Source organism: Gambusia affinis, linkage group LG03 (assembly GCF_019740435.1).
Source record: "Gambusia affinis linkage group LG03, SWU_Gaff_1.0, whole genome shotgun sequence".
NCBI lineage: Eukaryota > Metazoa > Chordata > Actinopteri > Cyprinodontiformes > Poeciliidae > Gambusia > Gambusia affinis.
The window spans coordinates 12,202,935-12,227,299 of NC_057870.1; the positions used below are offsets into that span (position 1 = coordinate 12,202,935).

At 37.7% G+C, this 24,365-nt stretch overlaps 1 protein-coding gene across 6 annotated transcripts in view; it reads right to left on the reverse strand.

Annotated features, from left to right (window-relative positions):
* Positions 1 to 24,365, reverse strand: part of mctp1a (multiple C2 domains, transmembrane 1a) — a 162,359-nt gene that overhangs the window by 58,521 nt on the left and 79,473 nt on the right. For 4 of the 6 annotated variants that reach the window (XM_044112900.1, XM_044112902.1, XM_044112905.1 and 1 more), the window contains exons 3-11: positions 23,903 to 24,045; positions 23,049 to 23,128; positions 21,830 to 21,941; positions 17,983 to 18,021; positions 14,578 to 14,742; positions 13,455 to 13,585; positions 12,657 to 12,843; positions 6,359 to 6,452; positions 326 to 428 (exon numbers count right to left, since the gene is read on the reverse strand). In XM_044112900.1, coding sequence (XP_043968835.1) covers positions 326 to 428; positions 6,359 to 6,452; positions 12,657 to 12,843; positions 13,455 to 13,585; positions 14,578 to 14,742; positions 17,983 to 18,021; positions 21,830 to 21,941; positions 23,049 to 23,128; positions 23,903 to 24,045 — 1,054 coding nt within the window. The remainder of the gene's footprint in view (positions 1 to 325; positions 429 to 6,358; positions 6,453 to 12,656; positions 12,844 to 13,454; positions 13,586 to 14,577; positions 14,743 to 17,982; positions 18,022 to 21,829; positions 21,942 to 23,048; positions 23,129 to 23,902; positions 24,046 to 24,365) is intronic. The other 2 variants (XM_044112901.1, XM_044112903.1) reach the window with 1 other exon arrangement.

Below are 24,365 nucleotides of genomic sequence, written 5' to 3' on the forward strand. Positions count from 1 at the left end.
TATATATCTTGATTTCTTTTATTTGATCTTGTTTCATTTTGAATTTGTTCACCAATTAATACACTCATAATAAGAAAAGTCTCGCGTTCAGGGAGAAATTAAATTTATTAATGTTATCGTTTCCATAATATTTTCACCTAGAAATTTATTTAAGGAAAAAAAGTTCCGCATTGTTAAAAGTAAAAGATTGCAATATGAAACACACACGTCTGAAGACAATCAAAATATTTTCTTAATATTTATTCAAAATGAATATAAAAAAAAACAAGGTATGAAAATGTGTCATTAATAAAGAGTAAAAATTATTTATGTCAAAACTACTCACAAAGTGAAGACCTTGTTCCACTCTGGGTTTAGATTTTTGTAGACGGTGTGTGTCTGTAGTCGATCATTGCTCAGCTCCACCACACAAAAAGGATCGCTTTTACCTGTCAAGTATAAATAAAGTATACAAATGTGGCCACATTAAAATATAGTATAAATTCAAAAAGCTTAGTCATGAAAATTTACTCTCTAACGTTTTTTTTTTTTTTTAGGATCCAGCAGGTTCAGTGAATCAAAAGTATTTATATTCCCATAAGATACATATAACCTCATGCCACATGCTTCATCTAGCAATCTAAATTTATAACATGATTCTTTCCATTCTTCAGCCTCAGTGCTGGGCACATTAGACATTAATATATCAGTTGCAAACTGTTTCTGAAAACATGGACTTCAGGACACTGAGCAGTCAGGAGGAGGGCGTTAGAAAGAGAGCGCGAACACAGAGGTCAACACGACTTTGACGACTGGAAAACTTCAGAATAGAAGATGCAGACGGCCGAGCGTGGGACAGAAGAAAAACATCTGCTCCAAAATCTGTGATTTTAAAATGAGCAAATGAAATACTAATAGCAAAGATGCATTCGACAAATATAAAAGAGAAAGAAAGCACAGTGTTAGAATTAAATTATAAAAGAGGAGCAGGAAGAAAAGAAAAACTCCCAATTGTTTCAGTTTTTTTCTTTTTTTTTAAAACGGTCTACATGAGCAGAAATTTATAAAAAAAAAAAAAAAGATTTAAAACCTGGAATCCTCTGAGAGTTTTCGAGGTTATTGTGTGGCTTTTCTTATTTCTCCTAAACTTTAGGACGTTTGGCAAGCAATAAAGACATTTATCACCTGACTCACTACTAATTATATCAAGTCAGTCAAAAAATGAATTTAACCAAAACTTTTGATTCAGAATTTACTACAATTATGAGATAGAGGACAAAACATAGCTTTATCCTCCCGAGAATAAAACTAAAACTAAATAATCTCCCATCATATTTTCCTTTTGTTTAGCAGCATTTTATATGAAGGAGTTGGAAAGGATTGGACCAGCTCCCTTCAATCGTCTCCCACTGAACATAACAATTAACTCTGACTTTGATCATCACGGTTCACTAGAAAAAACTCTGATGGGATTGTTTCTGCTTTTTATTCAGTAACACGTGAAGACTAGGTCAGCGAGTTTAAAGCATATTATTTAAAGAGACAACGATGACATATTAGCAGAACAGCTTTGTTGCATAATAATGTTCAATAACTTTGGGACCGAGTTCAAAGCCCTCCCCCCTGAAAGACCGTGTCTCTGTGAGTGTGTGTGAGTCATGGGAGGCGTGTGTGAGTGAGCGCCATCGATTGGTGTGATTTTCTTCAAATGTTGTGACAAGGGCAGGACATTTAGTGGGTGTGCAAAGTAAATGTCACTGTGATCAATGCTAGCGCGTAGGTGTTGCCTTTTATATCTGTTTGTGGTGCTCTATTGATCCGAGCGGTTTCAAGTTGATATTGGCAGCTCTGACTTCTGCGACTGAAAGCAAGATACATTAAAATTGACAAAAAGGCAGGGTACACAAGAGCCTAGTTTTCAGAGCATCTGTGTATAAACTTTATTTGCTGTATATTAACTGCATTTCCATGACAAAATTTGAAAACAATCCCTTCCATTTAGAGTGGAGAAAATGAACTTAAAAGTAAGATTTTGACAGCAGTTTTAAGTAATATATTTGCTGTAAAATATCATGGTAAAGTTTTAAAATCTTGCACAATTAATCAAGGAGTCCGCCTGCATAATACCGTTACTCCCCCCACAACAAATCAACCCAATAATTTAATTTAAATGCAATCACCCAAATTTGGTCATGGAAATTATTTCTGCCGCGTGTTATCCCCCATCCAGTTGCCCCCAGTTGTCCCTCTAATATTCTGTCTTTAATGACGCGGCTGCATGCGTCGCTGCAGAGAGCCAGTTGTTATGGGTGATGAACTTTCACCTTATTGGCTGCCAAGCACCAGAGGCAGCTGTCTTAACCAATTACACGCACGGATTTGAGCGCCACTCAGCGCCATCCAGGTAATGTCTGGGTAAAGCTCCTCCCGCCTCCTCTGGGTTCGATCTCTGAGATGCTGGCAGGAAAGGATTGGACTTAAATTAATTTCAGAGCACTCTGAGGAAAACTTAGAGGAGGAACGCAGCAGAAAGACGAGGAGGAAAAAAGTAATTGGTCCTCGGGAAGCTCAGAGCTGGTGGGAAGTTTAAAGATGGAGAGGAAACTTCCCAACATTTCATAATGAATATTATGGCGCCTAAGAAAAGTATTCACACCCACATTTTTGTCATAACACCACAACTAGAAACTTTGATCTTATTTAGATGTTATGTGATAGGATGAGCAGTATTGTATAGTTGTAAGTTGGTAAGAAAAATATATTTCTGATTTATTTTTATTTGTTTAAGTGCTGCTTGCATTTGTAATCAGACTCTTGTACTGCTTAAAATATGATTCAACCAACTGTGTTCAGGAGCTACGTATTTACTAAATAAACGTAACTAAATGGATAAATTAAAAGGTACACTTGAGTATAATTTGTCTACAGAATGAATCTTTAAGGGCAGAGAGATAAGAAGAAGGTCATTGTCTAAAGAGTAATAAGAAACTGTTGTCCACAGACACTTTCCATCCACTTTGACTGAGTTTGAACTAATAAGAATAGACAAAAAAAAAAGTTACATTTGGATGTGAAAAGATCCAAAATACTTGGGGTAGCAAAGTGCTAACTTTTGAAGCAGCAAAGTACTAACTTTGACTGGCTGAGCACAAATTCATGGCACACTTTTGAAAATTTTATTTGAACAGATTTTTGCATCGAGGGAATGTTTTCTTCTGCATGTCTGTATTTTCAGCTTAAATTAAAAATGAGTTAAATATTTTCTTCACTATCTGAGATTTGTTTCAATATAGCCTGAAAAAAAATCTTATCCGGTTATGCGTATGAAGCTGCTGCTGCAGCTATCTGTGTGAGTGAGCGAGCGTACGTGTGTGTATCGCTACTGAAATGTTCTAACAGTATAGCATCCACTCAGAGAGACAAGAGCTGGCACACAAAAGGGATTGTTGGTTTTAGAGACTATTTTCAGTTATCCTACTTGGGCTGGAGTGGAGCTACTCCACAAAAACACTCCAATTAGAGAGAGATGGCCAGAGAGAAGAGGGAGAGAGGCAGAGGAGGAGGGAGAGGAGAAGGAAAAAGAGAGGAGTGAGAGGAGCCTGAATGGGAGCTAGATGGTGAACTCTCTCTGTGTCACTGACCTCCTCTCTCTGTCTCCCCTCCTGCCTCTGTCTGTCTGTTTGTCTGTTCTTCTGTTCCTTTCTCACCTTGCTCCTGACCCTCTCTTGGTCTGGGTTGTTAAAATGGGGTGTTCATGTGGTGAGGGCTCTTATGGGGCTCTTACAGAGCGATTGTTTCTGCCAGTGACACGCACAAAGACACACATTCACGCACACACGCAGAGTATTAGACTCAAAACTCAAATAAGCCATTTTGAAATAGCCCCTTTTACCTATCAGTTCACTCACAGTATGCATCTATCGACTCAATGGAAGAGAATATGCTTTAGGGAGCCAAAAGAAGTACATCAGCTTTGGTTTTCTGGGTGTATATATTGAATCATGTCTCAGGTGGAACTGTTTGAATGTAAAACTTTCTTTGGCCCTGAGAACAAAGCTCTAAAAACAAGTAAGACAGAAACAAACTAGAGTGAGGGACCAGCAAATCTTCTGCTTAAATCAGCCCAGATTGTTCATTTTTCCGAACGGGGAAGACCACACACTAAAAATAACACTCTTCGGTATGGAAGTTGCTGCTAATGGAAGAGGACACTATGTTTGTTGTTTACAGTAGGTGAAAGGTTTAAAATGAATTCAGATAAAACAAAGCCAATAATTAATCTGAAAACCATTTTCTCTCAGACGCTGAGACAAGTCTGTGTGCAATTCACGCTAAGAGAGCAAAGGAGAGAAACCTTTGCAGGAGTTTGGGGTAGCTGTTTGCAAAAGTTTTAATGATTTTGTGTGGTTTATGAGTTCAAGTGCAGCCAAGTGCAGCCAGTTCAAGTGGCTTTTTTAAGGCATGATTTCAATTGATCCAAAACCTTTCCGAACATATTTAACATCTTACAATAGAAAATGCTAAGCACAAAACATTTCACCTGTTTTTTCTTTCTCTTTTTTTTTTTTTAGTTCAGTTACAGAACACGGAAGGCTACTGAAACCCCTCATACTTTTTCTGCAATACTAAACAGCTAAACGGGTATTTTTGCAGTTTTACTGTTAGTTTATAAAAGAATCCATAAATCTGAGAGTGAATGATGAGCTTTGCAAAGGTGTCACGGAGCACATTTCTGCTCCAAGTGAGACCCATGAACCAGAGAGCCATTAGCCCTGCACTCTGACTGCTCCTGTCGCTCCCTGCAGTAACCCAAATCAACCAGCCCCACTCTGTATTTGCTAATGGGACTGCGGATGTTTCAAATGGAGAAAAACTCTGTCTCCCTGCCACACACACACACACACACACACACGCACACGCACACCTACATCCACCTCTCTTTACCAGATAATACAGAGTGAAAAACTAGGCCTGTCCACTGTAGACCTAATTAAAAGTAAGAATTAATGGAGGATAGAGGATTCAGAGAGAGCAAGCAGAGAAAGCACAGGAGGAGGGACGAGAAAGATTTGTTGGTTCAAATGTGTACTTTTTCTCTATTATTCAAATGAGAAGCCTGCATCTTTGTTTAAAAAGCAGAGACAAATTTAGCCTCCACGCACAAAGTAGGCTTTAGCATTCTCTAAGGACTCACATTGGCGATTAGCCCCCTAAAGAAAATTACACCCTGACTTTATCTTTTAGCTCAGATTTGTGGCAATTGGTGGTATAGATAAGTTTGCAACAGAAACTGCTCAGCATGTTAAAATTTAAGAAAAAGCTCCTGTGTCTTGCAAAACTATACATGTCCCCTGAGGTTTTTCACACACTGTGACATTACAGTCACAATTTTTGAGAAATTTCATCAGGAATTTGTGTACCGCACAAACACAAAATAATGCCTAGACGTCAAGTAAAAGACAAAACTTTTTGTTAGAATTTAACGAATGAAAAACACTATAATGCAGTTAGTATTTATATTCTACCTTTGTCACTCTGAAATCCGTCAACGAAACTCTGTGCAACTAAGTGCCTTCCGAAGTCAACTAAGTAGTAACAGAATCCATCTGCATGTTATTTCATCTGAGTGTGAATTCAGCTTTTCCTTGAAGATCTCAGTGGTCTTAGAGAACATTAGAGAACAAATACTTTCATAAAGACCAAAGATCACAGTAGATAGGAGAGTAGAATAGATAGGAGAAGATTAAAACAAAGGGCAACAACAAACAGACAACGGGCTGGCTGTAAAACATGGTGGTGGCAGCTGCACACCACCATGTTATTTCCTGTTTATTTCATGAAACAGGAAAAATGGTCTAAGATTATTGGACTGTGGATGGAGCTAAATTCAGGGCAATTCTTAGGTAAAGCCATTAGAAGCTGTAAAAGCCTTGAGATTGGAGCTGACGTTTATCCCCTTCCAGTTTCAGCACCCAAAACATAGAGCTAAGATAGAGCGGGATAGAACAAAGCATCTTTAGAATGGTCCAGTCAAAGTTCATAGATAAATCTAATGAAAAATCTGTGGCTCACTTAAAATTGTTCCACACAGATCATCTCCAATCATCTTTTCTAAGCTTGAAAAACCCACACACTCACTTTTCAGACTTTAAATTCTAAAAAAATAAATCTATATATTTTTCCCTCAATAAGTAGTCATACATTACATTGTCTTGGTCTAACACATTAGATTCTAATAAAAAACTTTTTGTGGCTAGTATGTGCAAAAATGGGAAAAAGATCCAAAGGAATGAATACTTTGCTGTAAATATCATGCAACCAAATAATGTCGGAATTTTAAAAATAAAATTTTCTAATTGCACTAATTGCACTGACGTACCTGTGACATCTGCCGCCATGAGTCCCTCAGCTTTGATGACCTTCACTTGCACCACGCCGACATCTTTCAAGTTGCGAAGCGACCTCCAGAGGCTCTACAACATCACAGGAGCAGAGGTGAAGAGTCAAAGAGGAGAGCTAAAAGCATCGGAGTGAAAGGCAGGTCAATAACCTGACATTTCATTAAGAGAGGAAAGGGTAGAATATGTCCTTTACGGGGTCTTTATTTGAAAATGTAGAGCTGGCATTTACGGCCAAGGATAACAAAAGGACAAATGGTAGAATTTAATTTGACAAAATACTCCCATTAGTGAGTCTGCAATTTCTAACTTTTAAATAAAGTAAGTTTTTGGATCAGGGTGAGGGAGATGAGCTTTTGAAAATTTCTGTAAAACATTTGTGGTAAATGCTTTACCCTTACATACTGGTATAGCTCTTTGTCAAGTCCAGGGGAAAAGTTAGGTTTAGTATTATTGCAACATTGCGCACAAGGTTCTCTACATTAAATAAACCGAACATGTAGAAGATAGTTCAACAGACATGTCAATTTACCTTTAAAAATCTGATGTCTTTTTTTTTTTTTACAGTTTTTGTATAAACTGCTCTAGAATATTGAGGCACATGTGCGTCATTTGTATGTTCTGTGGTATTTCTTATTCATTAGGAAAAGTCTTGACATTTAAACACAGTTAGATTATAAAACCCATGCTTTCAACATCTCAAAGTGTGCTGTTCAATCTGTCATTTAAAAATGGAAAACAAGTTTGGGACAAATGTCAAAAGCACTAAGACTCGACCACCCACCTAAACTTACAGGCTAAGAAAGGCAACAATAACTCAGAAGTAGCCTGTTCTACTACTGGAGACTGTGATGGAGAGATTCACCAGTCAGGAGGGAGAATTTGTTCTCAGAATATCTGTTAGTCAGTCATTTCTAAAATCTACCCAGTATGCAAGAATTGCAAGTAAGAAAAACATTGACCAAAAAATTCTGAATAAATCGTGTTTGCAATTTGTCACAAGACAGGTGGAGAAAGCAAAAAAAGAAAAACACGATGCACGTCTTAAAACTAGCGCAGCACATCATCACCCTGAACTCAACATCTCTATCATAACCTATGCTGTGGGAATGCTTTGTCTTACCAGGGACCTGGAAGATGGATAAAGTTGAACTAAGTCCTTATAAACTGTTACAGCCGGCAGAAAAATTGTAATCTTTGTCATCATAAATGCTGAAAAAGAACTCTATAATTTTTCTTCCTCTTTACAATTATGCACTGGTCTCTCACATAGAATCCCAGTAAAATTATACCTAGGTTTGTGGTTGTAATGTGACAAAATGTGAAAAAGTGCCAGGCACTGTGCCTGATAAACCTGGTAAATAAAAGGAAAACCTGTGCAGATCGGGGCCTGTCTATGAGGCACACACAAGCAGTCCCAAACTTGTGATTTCACTCACATCCAACCACTCAGGTATAAACACAATCATTAAAAAAAAAAAACTTAACTGGGGCCAAACTGAGAGGCGTGCCGGAACGTCTTAAAAGCAGAGCAAAAAACACACTTCACTTCAATTTATTTCTCTCTCTCTGGCAATAACCACTTCCATCCCCACAGGAGTAATTATAATTTAAATTTCAGAGTCAGGGCCAGGCTACAGACTTAATTCATTATTACCAACTCTGTCAGACTCTGCCTGTTTCCAGCGATATCATTGTCCAAAAAGCTCTCTAAAGCAGATGAGAGAGGGAAGAGTGTGTGAAAGGGGGAAAAAAAGAGAGGAAACGAGTAGAGAAAGGAGAAGCATGTAGGGAAAGAGGGACAAGTGTTGAGTTTGAGAATTGATTCCTCAGAAGATACAGCTCCAGTGAGAAGCAGTAAAGAAGAGAGGGCAAAATAGGTCACAAAATAGGCAACAGAGCAATCAGAACTATTAATATGTGATGTCTTTTTTATGCAATTGGATCAAAACAAGTAGCAAAGAGCCATTTGTATTAAAATTAAAAGAAACAGGAGACCAAATATTTATATGACCGGTTAGTGGAGTGTCAGTTTTCTAATTTTTTGCCTTCCAACGCTTCCTCTGCTCTTCATGCCTTCCTACCCCCAATCCTGCTCCCTAAGGGGACATCCAGGGTTCGACTTCAATCCATGATTGGTTAAGAGAGAACACACCCATCCTCCACAAGGATTCAAATCCTCATCAGAAGAGACAGACACCAACAGGCTAACTGGATTGGTCAAAGGTAGGATGATAGACAGACGTGAGGACCAACAGCCATGCTCATTTCTCTTCACATCTGTGTGCAGGTGGAGTGATAGGGGAGAAGACAGAAACGAAGAGGAGGGATGAACAGAAAACCAAAGACAGATTATGGATAGAGTTGGCTTTCAGAAAATGAACCCTCTGCCCTCTGTGTGACTGACAGCCGGTCGTCATGGCATCTTCTTTCTGTCTCTGTCACACTCCACAGACGTATAAACACACAAATGAATCAGAGCTGGCATAGTCTTATGACTCACTGTCATCTTTGCAGCATGTCACATTTCATCAGGGCAGTGTTTCAGAAACACACTCACAGCATCTGCCCTTACCCAGAAGTTCATGGGACATTTGATCGAATAATGGTGAAGATTCAAACAAAAAGCCATATTCTAACACCTGTTTCTACTGTTTCCTACTCATTTAAATCAGGATCACTATGTGCCAAGAGTCTCAGTGAAAGCTGCTCGATGCTCGTCATGAAGCCTCTTACTGGTTCTCACTTCCTGCCCAGGTTGTGTCCTTTCACTTCCTCTTGGAGGAGAGCACCAGAGTGGGTAGGAGAGGTGCTGCTGACATGTGCGCGTACACGGGTGGTGGAGTGCCACCACTTCAGTGGAGGTCATCCCGTCCTCCTTGTCTCATCCACCCATCTCGTGGCCACCTCAAGCCCATTAAGAGCCATTAGTGTGCATGCTCCTTTGCCATCATAATGCATAAATCTCCTTCTCTCTTTTTACCTCTTTTTCTGTGTCCTTCTCTAGTTTGGAGGAACAACTAATTAGGGATGAAGGAAAGGTTGCAGATAGGCAGCCACATCAGTGCCGTGCATGGTATAAGACAAATTCAAACTCAGTATGAATTAGTAGGTGTGAGTACATGCATGTAATCCTGCAAGACACGACATGTATACTCATGTATCGGTACATCAATCAGCCTGTGACCTGAGTGAATTTTAAACTTGACTGGCTTTGGATTTGTAGGTCAGAAGCAATCAACTGCTACTAGGTCAGCTGTCAACAACGCTCTTTTGGTGTGGAAGACATAGCTGCCTTATCATTGCTTAAATATGTAAAAGTTCATTCACAGAAGAAGTTTTTAAAAAACTACTATTTATGAATAGTTGTTTACCTTCATAAAGGTAAACATGCTTCTTCAACATGTTTACTTCGAACTCCTTCCCCTGTTAGAAATAAACATGGGAAGGAGACTCTTAGCGATAGGAAGCTGAGAAAATTGAAGCAAAGTTGCTTTGTTTGCTTTTGAAAACATCAATTCTCTGTGTTACTCCACAGGAATACACACACAGACTGCTGTTAAAGTTAGTAATGCTAACCACAATAACCCCTAATGCAAATAGCTAACAAGAAAAGCTGAAGACAATTGTAAATGTCAACTCGACATTTATCTTCAAATCCAGTTTACCTGCGGAGTTGTGTAACAGACTCTCTCTTTCGTACACATGGTGTGACGTTGCATCTAAGGCCAATGCAGTTAAAGATGCTAATACTTAATTATGCTAGTGATGAATATGTTATTTTTGACTGATTTGTGAAAGACTTCTTAATGCTAGTGCTAAGATCCTTGTGCTAAGATCAAACAGTACAACAGTAAAGCAGAACCTTTACTTTCAGATATTGAGTTGTACATGGCTGTTATTTGGATGTTGTTGGAAAACGTTGAACATCTTATGATTTGGTGCATATCTATATCTTCAGTAGTGTAAATATTTACACTACTGTGCAGTGCAATGCAACTTAGCAAACATTGCAACTTGCTAAGTTAGCAAGCTACAATGAGAAGGATGGTAAGTGTCCTGTACCACTCAGGTGTATGTTTTCTGTTTTCATCAATGGCCTCAGATTAAAGTAACATCTTACTGTGACCATTTGAGGGAAGGATTAGAATAATATCTTTTTAGTGACACAGACATTTCTGGCTCCAAAACCATTAAAATATAAAATACAAAGTTAGAAAAAAAATCCCTGCTTCACACTACTTTCAACTAAAACCTTCCAAAAGTATGTTTTTATTATTAGGTTGCGTTTTCTGGTTTGCTGCAGTTTGTAAAACTATCTCCTCCTTATAGCTGCAATGTTAACATAGTATTATATACATACATTTTATGAGACACAGCCAAAACACTGTAGATAGTTACTGTTTTTGGATGTGCCTGCATGCGAATGTTCGCTTGTGATTAGCAGTAGTTGATGCTTTGTGCTGCACAGCTGATTCTAGGCTGATAAATATCAGTCGGTAAAATGGTGTCTGCACATGCACATACAGTACACATGCACACGCGAGCACACTGGGGAGATTAGCGGGCTTTCAGCAGGACTGTTATATATTAGTGGTGGTACTTGGTCTAACCAGAGCTCTTTGATAAGGTACATCTTTATTAAATTCTCCAACTGAAAGACTGCCAGTCTGGGGAAAAGGAATATGTTAATAGGCGGAGACCATTCAAGTCTTCAAACTGACCTTACTGTGCCCCTCCATCTGCAACCCCCATTTTTCTTCCCCCCCTCCCCTCCCTCTATCTTTCCATCCCTTCATCTCAAAGGAAGGCCACGGCAGAGGCAGACAAAGAGCTGAGGTTGCTCTGAGAGTGGGACAGAAATGGGGAGAGCAGGAGAGAGGAGGCGGCAGGCAAAAAAGGTAGGTGAGGGAAGTAAAATGTGCCGCCTTTGGTCGAGCAGAAAAACGGGGTCTGTGCGAGTTGTGTGAGAGGTGAAATAGCTTTTTCTTTTCATTTTACACGCCTTCCCTTCCTTTCCCGATGCAACCCTAACCCTTTACCTCTCGCCCCCATTACACACATTCTTGGAAACACACACACTGGTGCGCTTATTCCCTCTGTCGTCGTTTTGTGGCTTTCAGGAGGGACTCGGCGTGGTTCTGTCTCGGTCCTAGAGCTCCACCTTTTGATTTGAGGTGGTCGCTGCAGCGGCGAGCAAAACGGACGACCTCCTGTGGCTAGCCAACAAGGCACCACCACGGCCATGTATGTAGGTCAATGCACTGATGTTTGGCCACACATTGGAAGGTGTAAATCCACACCAGCAGGGTGGTATCGGTCACTGAAATCCAATCATGTCCTGTAATATGTCAAACACGGATGTGAACACACCCAGTCGCACAGCATCACATGTTTTAGCAGTTTTCATGGAGGCTGTTGTGCAGAGATGAGAGCTGTCAGGGAGTCAGACCTCTTGATGAGAGCGACCTGGGGGTCTTTGTAGCAAAGAGTGACGAGGAGTGATGGGTGAATGAGACTAAGACAAAGACTTAAAGCCATTGCTTTAAGTCTTTGAAAGAGTAAAGATGGATCCTTTACTCTTTCTACTATTCTCTTCATGTCTAACAAAGTAAGCTTAGTGACAAAAGTGTTAGGCAAGTTATATTCTAACAGCTTAATCTGTGCCACTAATGCACAAGCTGCATTTACAAAATCAGCAATAGAACTCTGCACAATTTCTGCTGGTCCTTTTGATTCCTAATTTTTTATCTGTGTTGTCTGCGTTCTGTGTTGTCTGTAACCATGCCTGTAAATACCAACCTTACAGCCAGTGAAACTTTATTCGAAGAAGTTTGCAAACTAATGTTCAAAAAATGTGTTATTAGAAACGAGTGTTTTGTGTTACTCAAATTGTGACAATAAAAAATGTATTATTTTTGCTATTTAAAAGGAAAACTGTAGATAGAATTTTAGATAATTGGCACGTATCAATTCTGACGAGGTCTGATTTGTTTTGGCCTCTTATGTTAAAAACAGAAATAGCTTTCTAATATCTAACAATGCCCTCTTGTAATTTAACACCCTGGGCAAAAAGCCATATTGCCTTTGAGAAAAACTATCACTTGCATGAGCTTTGATCATTTTTTCTTTTAAAAGAAAAACATATTCTTCTATGTCTATCTTTGATTTTTTTTTTCTCCCCATTAATTCAGCATTTTTTGACTTTCCTTCTGAAAACAATTCAATTCAAAGTCTTGAACCATTCTCAACACACATCTCCATTTTGTCCAAACTCACATATCTTTGCATAATCTGGCGCCTTTCATGTGGATCATCCAACATGTTGACGGACAGATCTGAGATTGAAACCGCGGCCGATGCAGTGAGTGTGACCAGCAGCACCAGGACACCTTCTCCTTCCTCCAGCTGCAAGTCCAGCTTGTGAGTTTGTTCTTTACTGAGAAGTGACAGGTCGATAGTACACCTAAAATAAAGCAAGAAATGCAAAGTTGAACCTACTGCACCAACTGTGCTTGGCTGTGTTTGATGAGTTCAATAAGAACTTGTGTTCTCCTTGCTTTTTGGGGAGCAGTGATAAAAGCCTAATAACAGAAAAAAAAATAATTCTTAGTGTGCAAAAGGTAAGCAACAGAAGACAACTTGAGCAAAGCTGACATATTTTATACCTTTTAGTAGGCACTTAAAAGCATCCTCTCAACTGAATTGATTTTCTGGCATGGCCTTAATGCATCTGGTGTTAAAATGGCAGCCCAATAAAAATGACATGACTTGGTTTCTGGCATGCCCTTCAAAGCAAAGGTTTGCTAAAGTGGATTTAAATTTGCATAGTTACGCTATGCACTGCAATAATTCAACTTGAGCAGGGGTTAAAAAATGAGCAGTTCAGTAAGAAGAGAAAACATAACCACTTTAGATTAGGATGATAAATATCTCTTCTGGGTGTGAGACATCTTTTTGTCTGAGACTAATATTATACAAGTAAGCCCCAAAAATCTAATTCATCTCTGATTTTACAGAGCTGCATTTGATAAAAAAAAAAAGAGGAAATTAAGTGACTGGTGAAGACTACTGTACCTGCCCATGAAGTCATCCTTCTTGCCAGCATCTTTGTCCCAGACTGTGATGTCCACGTGGCCTCCCTGCTCTTCATACAGGTGGAAATCAAACTGCTCTCTCCATTGCGGGTTTAGTGTTTTGGGAATTGTCTGAATAGAACACAGTTGCCTTCATGCTCACTTAATTGCAACAAACCTGTTAAATCCTACACTTGAGCCCAAAATAATTCGTACACCTGCCAGATTTAGGTTTAAGCTTACATTAAAATAACAAATTACTTTCTGTTGAAGAATGAAAATAATTTTTTTGAAGAATCTCTCAAAACACAGTGAAGTAATAAAAAAACAGCATTAATAAAAAAAAAAAATCCCTTTTGAAAATCTTTGGTTTTTCAGATTTTACTAAAACATGTCAAACATAATTATGGTCTTCTCAGTAATCAATAGAAGAACCTTTACTGACACAACAACAATCCAACCCTGCTTAAAGCTGACCAGCTTTTTTTGTTTACAAACCAAGTGTTTTTGGTTCACCATCACCCAAATCTTTAACTCCCTCTGCAGATTCTCTATAAGATTTAAGGTAAGATCGGGTCACTCCAAAATGTTAATATAACTTGCAGTCAAAAGAAATATGTCGGTCAAATTAAAAGCTTTGCCAGGGTTGTGAATAATTTGGGCCTTAAGGGTAAGTGTCACATACAATACACTTAACATAAAGGTATTTCAGTACATTTGATCTAAAAGTATTATGGTAATAAGTAAAAAAACAACAAAAAAAAACACAAAGACAGGACACAAAAAATTTATATTTTCTTGTGGTATGAAAAGATAAAAAATTGAAGATTGATAAAAAAAGGGAAATTTGCCCAATTGCTACAAGTCATAATTTTCTATGTCTCCTCTGAAATGCTTGAGCTGTTTTTCTTTTCAGGAACATACAAATAAGCAGAAAATACTTTTTCACATAATAAAAATTATTGAACGGGATGTCTGAATAGCTGCAGGGCAAGCTTTCTGGGAAAATTTATAAAATCAAGCTACCTATTTTTTTAAAAAGAATATCTTTAAAGCTTTCATAGCATTATTATATAAGGCGATTTCATTTAATTATTTGACATATTCAGCAGCTACGGCTTTACCTTGCTCTTGTATTTTTGATGACCCATCCGGAACTTGACATAAGGGTCACTGAAGCCGTTGGTGTCCATGGGCTGCAGGTTGCGACCTTCGATTAGACTGACGCTGACGATACCTCGCCAGAGCTGGGGTTTCCTGTACACATCCGAGAGCCTCATACTCTGATACTGCAGACAAACACACAAATGACGAATTATATCTCAGAAAATGGAGATTCCTAATCAGCACGTGTGTGTAACAGATGCCAAAAAGCAAACAAAAGAAAAACCTGACCCCAAAACACAAATTTGGGGCTTTTGGTATACTTCAGGGCAATAGCCAGCTTCAGATACATTAATGCAGCCCAGAAACAGAACCAAAAAACACAAAAGATCACCAGTGAGAACCAAACATAATAATTCAACAGAATTTATTTTTAAGTTTTAATCTCTTCACATCCCATCCGAGGATTATATTAAATTAAAAAACAACTTTTTAACAAAAGCACCTTAACGTATATCAGATTGCATTGTTCTAGTTTTCGGCGTGTAAAGTAGAGCCAATGTGAAAATAGATTTGGCTGAAAAAGTTTCCAGTGAATTGTCTTGAAATCTGGTTTAGCTTTGTGATACTGCTTACCTTTTTTATTCTGTGTGGAAACTTAAATCTTCCATGTTTTCCAGGTATGTTTTCTACCTCAACCGTTTTTTAGCTCCTAAAAGCCTGCTTAACCTCTCTTTGAATAATGTCAGTACCCTTCACTAAAACAAAATCTAGGCTTTATTTATCAAGCAAATACAAATCCCCCTTCCATCTCAACCTCACTCTCTCTCTCCTCCTTCCTCGTTAGGCAAAGTTTATTAGCATAGCTTTTGTTTTGCGGGTGAATTTCATTAAACTCTGAACAAACCCTGCCTCGTGAGTGCAGGCCTTTGATCTGGAGACAGAGCCTCTTAATTTCCATTCTCCAGACATTAAACAGTTGCGAATAGCTCCCTGCAATGAAGTCATCTTACCATGCAGTAACTCCCACATCTCCCATTAATTCTGCTCACTAGCTGCTGTATGCTAATGATGAGGTCACTGTTTTGTCCTGACAGAACATGACCCATTTATTCTTGTTTTGCTATCCGCAAAGCCTGGCAAAAGTATCCATAACTCTTCAGCTTTTCCCACACTTTGTAGTGTGTATTGCAGCCACAAACGTAAGGCGTATGTTATTAGAAATTTAAGCAACAGATCAACAGTGCAAAACTGGAAAGTTGAAGGAAAATTATGTATGGTTTTTAGAATTTTAACAACTAATAGTTTAAAAGTAAAACTAAAAACTACATTTTCAGCAGGGAGAGGGAAGCTCATCAAAGTCAGTGGGAAGATGGATGGAGTTAAATACAGGGAAGTCCTGAAAAAAAAAAAAATAAATAGAGGCATCAAATTGGAGTACAAGGTGAACAGGATGATGACCTAAACATAACAGCGATGCAACAAAGGAACTATATTTATAAATGGTCCAGTCAAAGTCCAGACCCAAATCCAATTGAGAATCTGAGGCGAGACTTCATAATTTTGGCAAATAATAATAATAATAATAATCTCTGTGTAGATGTACAAAGCTAGAAGGAACATACTCCTAAAGACCTTGCTGTTGTAATGTGACCAAGTGTGAGAAATCCAAACAATATGTATAAATATATATATATATATATTTCTTAATTGAGAATCTAAAACCCCACAGAGAAACTGAGAGGCTGTTTAGTACCATGACTCCATTAATGTTTCTTTGACAATTTTAAAAGTTCAAATTAAGATGCCTTAATCAGTTGAAAATTGGCTGTTTGAAAACAACCATACACTCTGTGTAGTCCAGCACACAGATGAGGAGGCAGTAGGCAGCAGAAGAAAACTAATGTCAGCTAACTCATTAGTCACAGAATCAGAATTGGTCAGAGGTTTCAAAATATTCACTTCGCAGAAGTTTGTGTGCTCAAATCCAACCTGGCATACACAGCAGACATCTTTATTGTAAGTTATAGAAACATTAATCCTGTTTCAGGAAATGTAGTGAAAGGTCTGAAAGTACAACACCTTTTCTTCTTAGTCGCATGACACCTTAAAAGAAACTTGATACATGGGCAAATGAAACAAATCCAATTTTGAGCACAAAATTGTCTTTAACATTATTGCTAAAAATGGCTGACAAAGGAACAGTTAACGAGATTCATGCACGAGCAAATAAGGAGAGGAAGAGTCTCGATCAGCATGCTTCATGTTTGACCTGACAGCAATCAAAAGCCACAAAAGAAACAAAAGTCAAAATGTAGCGCTGTATTCCAAGTATGGCAGTATGCGAAACAGAAAAAAAGTCAAAACTATAATTGCAACTGATGGGGAAAAAAAGTTCAAAAATGCAATACGATCAGTCACATTTTCCAGCTGTTTAGCTGGGCAAGAGTCCTCGATAACCCTAAACTGCTTTATTTTCTGACACAGAGTCTGCAATATGTTGCACACATCAAAGGTGAAGAGCATACACACCCAAAGAGGCGTTCAGGACACTTTAGTGAAAAAGTGTTTCCTTTCTTGTTACTTCTGGGGGTTTTTCTCCTTTGACACAGTTAACATTAATAAACTTTAATATCAGGCAAAGTTAATCATAGTCAATACAAAATCTTAAAACTAGTAAAAAACTATCCAAACATACCAAGCCCTACTTGAAAAAGAAACTGCCTCCAGTATCACTGACTGTCCTGCAAAAGCAAGAAATCACTTACAAAACATGACTCAGGTCAACTTTGCAAAATATTTTTGATGATTTGAAACTTTTAAGTGTCACAAAGACCAAATGGTATTTTTTTTTTAATACTGGTCAGTACGACAATGACTAATAAAATAAAATGGGAAAAGACTCCAGTCCTACTGATTCAATAATTCTTTTGACTTTAAATGACCATGTCCAATTTTAGTAAAAGGATGTTACAAGCTGTACATCAACAATGATTTGTCCTTCCTTTTCTTTACAGAAACAAACTGTGTCTTGTAGCCAGCATCGTTAAGAAATTCAATAATTTCCCTCCACCTTTGATGTGTACTTACTTAATTTGCCTTAAAGCAAATCTTTAGGGCAAAGGCAGCCTTTGTTGCACAAGCAACCAAAAACCATAAAATGTGCATGCCCTCTATTAGTACAGATAGCAGGTAGTATATTGCAGCTTGTGGAAAATAAGCAGGTGACAATGGGAACTGAGAAAAAAAACAGATGCGAAACCCATCGTGGAAGGAAGAAAAGGAGGATGGGAGGGATAGGGCCCGGGAGACTCCATCCATGTACCGGGACACCAGTGAGGAAGGATAGGCGAGGTGCAGTGCGGTCGGTGGTGGAGTTACAGAAGAATCGGAGGTTTGGTGAGTTACATGCTGTTTTAGTTTACCTTACTAGACCGTTTCCAGTTTCTTCTCAAAAGCATGGTCTGTAAATGAGACAAAGCGGTTACAGAGCGCCTCCTACTGTCCTCTCGCAAAGGGTAAAGGGCATGGTGTGCACTAAGGTTAGACAACAGTCCTGAGCTGAAGCAAAGTGAAGGTTAAATGAGGGAAGTGGGGCAGTCATCATCATGCAAGTTAAGTAAGCAGAAAGTGTATTAGCAGAGTTATTACATGGTGTAATGATGTATGCATAAACAGAGGAATGTGCCCAAAAATATTTAAAAAATCAATTATGTACCTCTCCTATAGCACATCTACCTTCATTTCTATTTTTCTTTCTTATTTCTACTGATAAATCCAATTAAAACAAAAACACTGCTCTTATCTAATTTTCTATTTTTTCTGAGGAAATATTGTACGGTAGACTCCATGCAATACCTTTTGCTTTGTGGATAAAACAGGTTCCTTTAAAGTCTAAAATTTTTGTGGTTTTGCTACAAACTTTTAACGTTAACAATCCCTAATGACACATTTCACAATCTTTGGTATTTTATTACCCCAGTAAAAGCTGATTTGTAAATATTTTACTGCCGATGATGTATTGCTTTCAAGACATTTAACAGGAAATGAAGGTAATCGGGGAAAAAACAAAAATATTTTTGTCAGATTTGCCTCTTGTTTTCATGTTTTTCATGAAATGTAAATATGTCACTACAGTGCTACCAAACTAAAATAATTATGTGCAGTACTGGGCAAAAGTCATGAAGCAACCCTCATCTGTATGAATTCACCAGAACAGCAGAAATTAGTCATACAAATATTTGTGGAAACCTGTACAGGCTTAAAAAAAAAAAAACTTTATGAATCTGACAAGTTTCTTCATAATGTCCTGATTTAATCGCTAAACATATTTTTTCCTCTTAGTTTTTCTCTTACTGCGCTAGCAGAAACCTTGACATCATTGTGCAGAACTGAAATTGTTGCTAATCAGAAATGTTCTAAATTGTGCTGAATGATGAATCAAGATGCAGAGGTACTTTCCTGGTTATCAATTTAATTAACTCTTATAACATTTACCTGTTGGTGCCTACTGTTATCACTTTAACATCACCCCCCAAAAAAGCCAAAGTAAAAACAGGACATGAGCATTACACTGGTTGGTAAGGGGATTTATTAAACAATCATGGTAAATTGAAAGTGCTCTCTCTCTCAAGGTTTTATTATATACTAGACAGACAACTTATTCATAGATGTTTAAATATTTATTTATCAACCAATAAAGAATAAGTCTAAGTTTGGTATCTAGTTTGCACTATGAAAATGTCACGGAGGGATGAGTTCACTCGTGTTCTGCATGTCAGGACGTGAAGTGAGGACTTCTGAGCCCTATTGAGGTGTCGGGGTAGATAAGGTCCTGAATAGGAAAAAAGCAGCAGCATCGCATAATATGCAGAGTGCAGAAGCAAGCTTTGTAACTTAGGCCACCACAAATTGGCAGGGTATGCTCAATATATTCATCAGAGTGTCTGAAACATTACGTGTGAAGCAGCAGCAGAGCTCCGATTAACTGCCTGAACTAGTTCACAGGGATCGCCTCAGAAATCATCTGTACATTTACAAGTACAAGCCATTTATTAAAATTATTTATATCGTAGCTCGAGTGAACACTGATTGCAGCAGAACAAATACATCCATTTAGCCATATTGCTTATTTTAAAGAAAGATTTAACCAAATCAAAGCAAGCACAAAATAGTCAAAATTCAAGAACTCAACTACTTGTTCCCACAACTTTCTTGGTGCCCTTATTAGTACATCATTAACCACATGCATGTTTAGTATGAGGGATTGCTGAAAAGATGGCACAATCCAACCGGCTGGGCTTTCTCGGGTGTCAGTAATTTGCATAATAAACTGAACTTCACTGCATTGTTTAGGATGTGATTATTGTCGGTCTATGTTATTGCACTTAGTGTGTTCATGTAAATTGGATTTGTAAAATGCTTTGAGACTTATATTTAAAATGGTGTTACATAGAAGCCCTGAATTGAATTCAGTAACATCTAAATGATTATTGAAACCAAAACGTCCACTCTGTTCACCCTTTCAGACTAGTTTACACTTTGTTTCAGTACAATGTGTGAATAACTTTCATACTGTTACTCTTATTGCACCTAGGTAACCCTTTCATGAGACCATTCCCGATCTTGGGCATACAACTGTCAATTAATCTCAGGTCCTGTCCCAGATGACTGCATCACTGCCTCGTACATTGTTCATTAATATTCCCTTTATATAAAAATACCATTTAAACATTTTTACCACTTTCTAAAGAAATACAAACAATGCAAATATGTATTTTTAACAAAATACAAAAAAATGAGGAATGGCTCAAGACTTTTTCACAGTAACATTTCTCAAATCAGCTACTTGCTTAAATGTTGAAAATCGACGTTTTCTTTTTCAGACCACTAGATGGCAACAGAGATGGCACTTTAGTCCAACCTGGTCCGTATTCTTTTCACAGAAGGAGAAACCCAAAGTGATGCTTAACCTAAATAGAGTTTATTTGTTTTGTCAAAAGGGTTTCCTATGAACCAGAGCCCTAAATAAGCAGCAGAATTAAGACATCAGATCAAAGGGAATAAAATATGTCCCTAATGACTCTGCCCTGATTGGAGCAGAACATGTAGGAATCCAATTAAACAAACAAATAATTGAACAGAAATAAACGCAACTCTGAATCACTGAGTGTGTCTGTAGAGGCACGAGCCAAAAATAATTAGTAATGACGATCTTCTGCTCTTTGAACATGCAGCTTTTCTGCACAACAAATGAACTACTCTTGTGTTTATGCCTTTGTATTTGCTGACTTGTAAAGTTTCCAGAGGCTGTAGCTAAAGGAAGCCAACACTTTCCAATTCAACATCAATTACATGTGCTTCTGATGTGCAGTACACCAGTTTACCAACTAACAGTCCTGTTTATGAATTTTGTTAGTAACATATACTGTAACTTATGTAGTCTTGCTACTGCTTTTAGAACCTTGCAAAAATATTCAGGCCCATGAACATTTGCACATTTTATTGTAATGTAAACAAATACTGCAATGTATTTTATTTCTATTTTATGTGCTAGACCAACACATGATAGCACATAAGTATAAAGTGAAATGAAAATGGTACATGATTTTCAGGCTTTTTTTGCAAACATCTGTAAATATTTCCTAGAACCATCTTTTTCCTGGACTCTGCTCTCTCTGTGCCACTCTTCCTAAAATGTCTGACGTCTGCTGTGCACAGCTTCTCTCAATAATGTTCTCCTCAGGCCTGTAAGTTTAGGTAAATGTCCGTAACAGCTTTATAGTCACATTCTTTCCATTTTCAGATGACAGAACGCTGTTCTGTGAGACATTTAAATCAGAGGATTTTATCCTGATTCAAATCTCTCCGCAACTTTATCCCTAATTTGTTTGTTGTATTCCAGGATCTTCATGATGCTTCAGTAAATTTCTCACCAATTCAGGGATCTCTTTAAGCAATTATTTGAGTTGGATTTTATTTATCTGAATCAAAGCATAGTCTGTGTACCATTTCCTTCCAAATCACAGTTTACATGACAAATTGTGTTGATCACATAAAATCCAAATTAAAATACATTGACACTATAGCTGTAAAAAGGACAAATACTTTTTGCAAGATACGGAACAGTTTTTGGAAGTTTTATTTCTAGCTGTGATACCAAAGAGGATTGGATGAAGAGACCCAGAACTGAATGGAGGACATCAATCGTGACAGGGGAAAAAAAGTCAGATGATTAAAACAATCCCCACAGATTTTACGTGAATGTCTTACAGCATCCCTTATGTCTCCTTCCTTTGGTGACAGAGTGACGGTGAGTTCCAGGCTACCCAGGTCATGCTCAGGGTACTGTGGGTCCTTCAGGTCCAGAGTCACATCCAGCGTCCTACAGTGATGGAGATTAATGAAATGTATTGGAATTTTTCTTAACTATTTTTAGATGTTCAGATTAAATCCCACACAAAGCCTTTGGAAATTCAATGACTAGCAAAATGTGTATGACAGTTTGAATTTCAGTTAAATTTAAGCCTTGTCTCTTCTGTGGTTTCTTGTGAAGCAGATTTCAAAAGTCTACCAGGAGAGGGCAGCCACGGACTATCTTTGAACAAAACAGTCATGTCAGGATACAGCGTTTTGTTACACATTATAATATGAAGTACACGCGTATATTATATGCTGAAGGTTCTTAGTAAACTGTAAATAGGTCTTTTTATGACTTTCTTTTAACAATGGCTTTCCTCTTGGTACCCCGAGTGCATGGCTAATAGTTCTAATGGCAACATATTAAATGCCGGATCTTCCCCACAGTAACCATGAGCTGCTTTGCTGATCAAAATTTTTCTTGACCTGTCCGTCAGTTTAGCTGGACAGCTGTATGTTAGAAGGTCTGCATTTCTGATGTTACTCTTTCCATTTTCTGCAGATGGATCAACAATCCACTGCAAGATGTTAATATCTCACAGTGGACGCGCATGTTGTGAGGCTGTTCTATAAACGAATCCTGCTTTAACTTTATCCAAACCTTTATCCCAGATCTATCTTTTGTGTTCTATGGGGTTTATCATACTTTTTCACATATGTTTTTTAGTATAACCCTGTAAATAGTACAGAACAGCTAGATTTATACTGAGTTTATTTAATTAGCTTACTTCTGATGGCAATTAGTTACATATCAGCATTGCTGATTTAAAAGGTGAACACAACTAAAAGTAACTTTTTTTCAGATTTTTAGAGAATATTTGAGGGGTAATACTTTTCCAAAGCACAGAAAATGTTAAAGAAGCTGTGAGTACAACAAGAAATTGAGAAACCTTTGAAAACAGACTACATCTTAGCATTACTTCTCTTTAAAACATTATGACTTCTTTGTAGTTGCCTATTACCAAGGGATTGGTCTTCCTATACAGGAAATACAATCTGCTGTGACAAAAAGTAATTACAACCGCTTACAAAAATGGTAACAAAGAACGAGGAAACAAAGAGCCGAAGAGACCTTTGATGTTCCAGTGACTCCAGGTGTAGATATGCTGAGCCCATGAAATCATCCTGAAGTCCAAAGTCATAGTCAAACACCTATAGAGAGACAAGCAACTGTCAGAAGAAAACCATAAACATATTTTACTTCTAATGTCAGGCACTTTTTTTCCCTTGTCAAGCTTTGTGGAAAAATAGCAACCACAACATTTAGGACTTTACACATTGATTGACAAAAACATACATTGCCATACCCAACAAAGTTAGTGATGAAATTTCAAGCTAAAAACACTCACACTTCTCAAATTATGTTCAAGTAATGATAAGCTATGACTCCTCTAACACTTGCAATAAAGTCTAAAAGAGGAGAATCCTAGGTTATGTTTTTTTCACTTTGTAAAGTAATTAAAGCCATGTTGCAATCAACAGAAACTGTGGACCTTCTGTTGATGTGTAAAAACATCAAACAACGATGTCTTGTAGTATTAAAAGGGTCGCAGATCCAAACCTAGAGTTAACAAAGTGTTGACGAAGTTCATCACCTCCAAATTTAATCAAAGGTTTTGAAATGTTCTGGTAAAACATGCAGGATGTCATTTGAATCTGTAAGAGTCTTCAAATTTAAATCTTCAAAATATATATATATATTTCATTTATATTCAAAGAGTTGCAGCACTTTCCAAAGAGGACTGTCACAAAGTTCTAGCAGAGTAAGATGAACTTGATTGAGTAAAAGAGATAGGCAGTCTTTTACTTGCATAAACAACCATTATTACTTGCTAATAGTTGTGTAAGTAGTACATAGCTATTACTTACACAGATGTCATTGTGTCATTGGGCACAATGACATCTGAAGTTCAAAAATAGACATACCTTGACATACAGAGGCTCCCTGAGACTTTCCACCAAAAGGATAACTCTCTCATCCCACACTGGGTTTAAATTTTTGTGGATCGTCTTGCTTCTGAACACTTCCTTCCCTCCGATTTTAAACTTCACATATGGGTCACTGGTCCCTGGAGATGAAAGAAGCAAACAGGAAAGAAAAACTATTAGAGAAATGTCAACCAAACCATGTAAAATAAAGGAGTGAAGATATTTAAAAAAAGGTCAATGTTCTCAATACAAGGTCGGGAGAAGTTGAAAAGCATTATTCTTGTGGAAAATGTTCTTTCAGGTTTCAGGGTTAAAAACTTAAAAAAAAGAAAAAACTTCCTCTCTCAACATAACATAATTCAGAAACTGTTCTCCAGCAGAGAACAGTTCATTCATTTCAACAATTTCACCCCCTGAAGTTAACTGAATGCTTAATCCTTTCCTTTTTTTTATCCTCTAC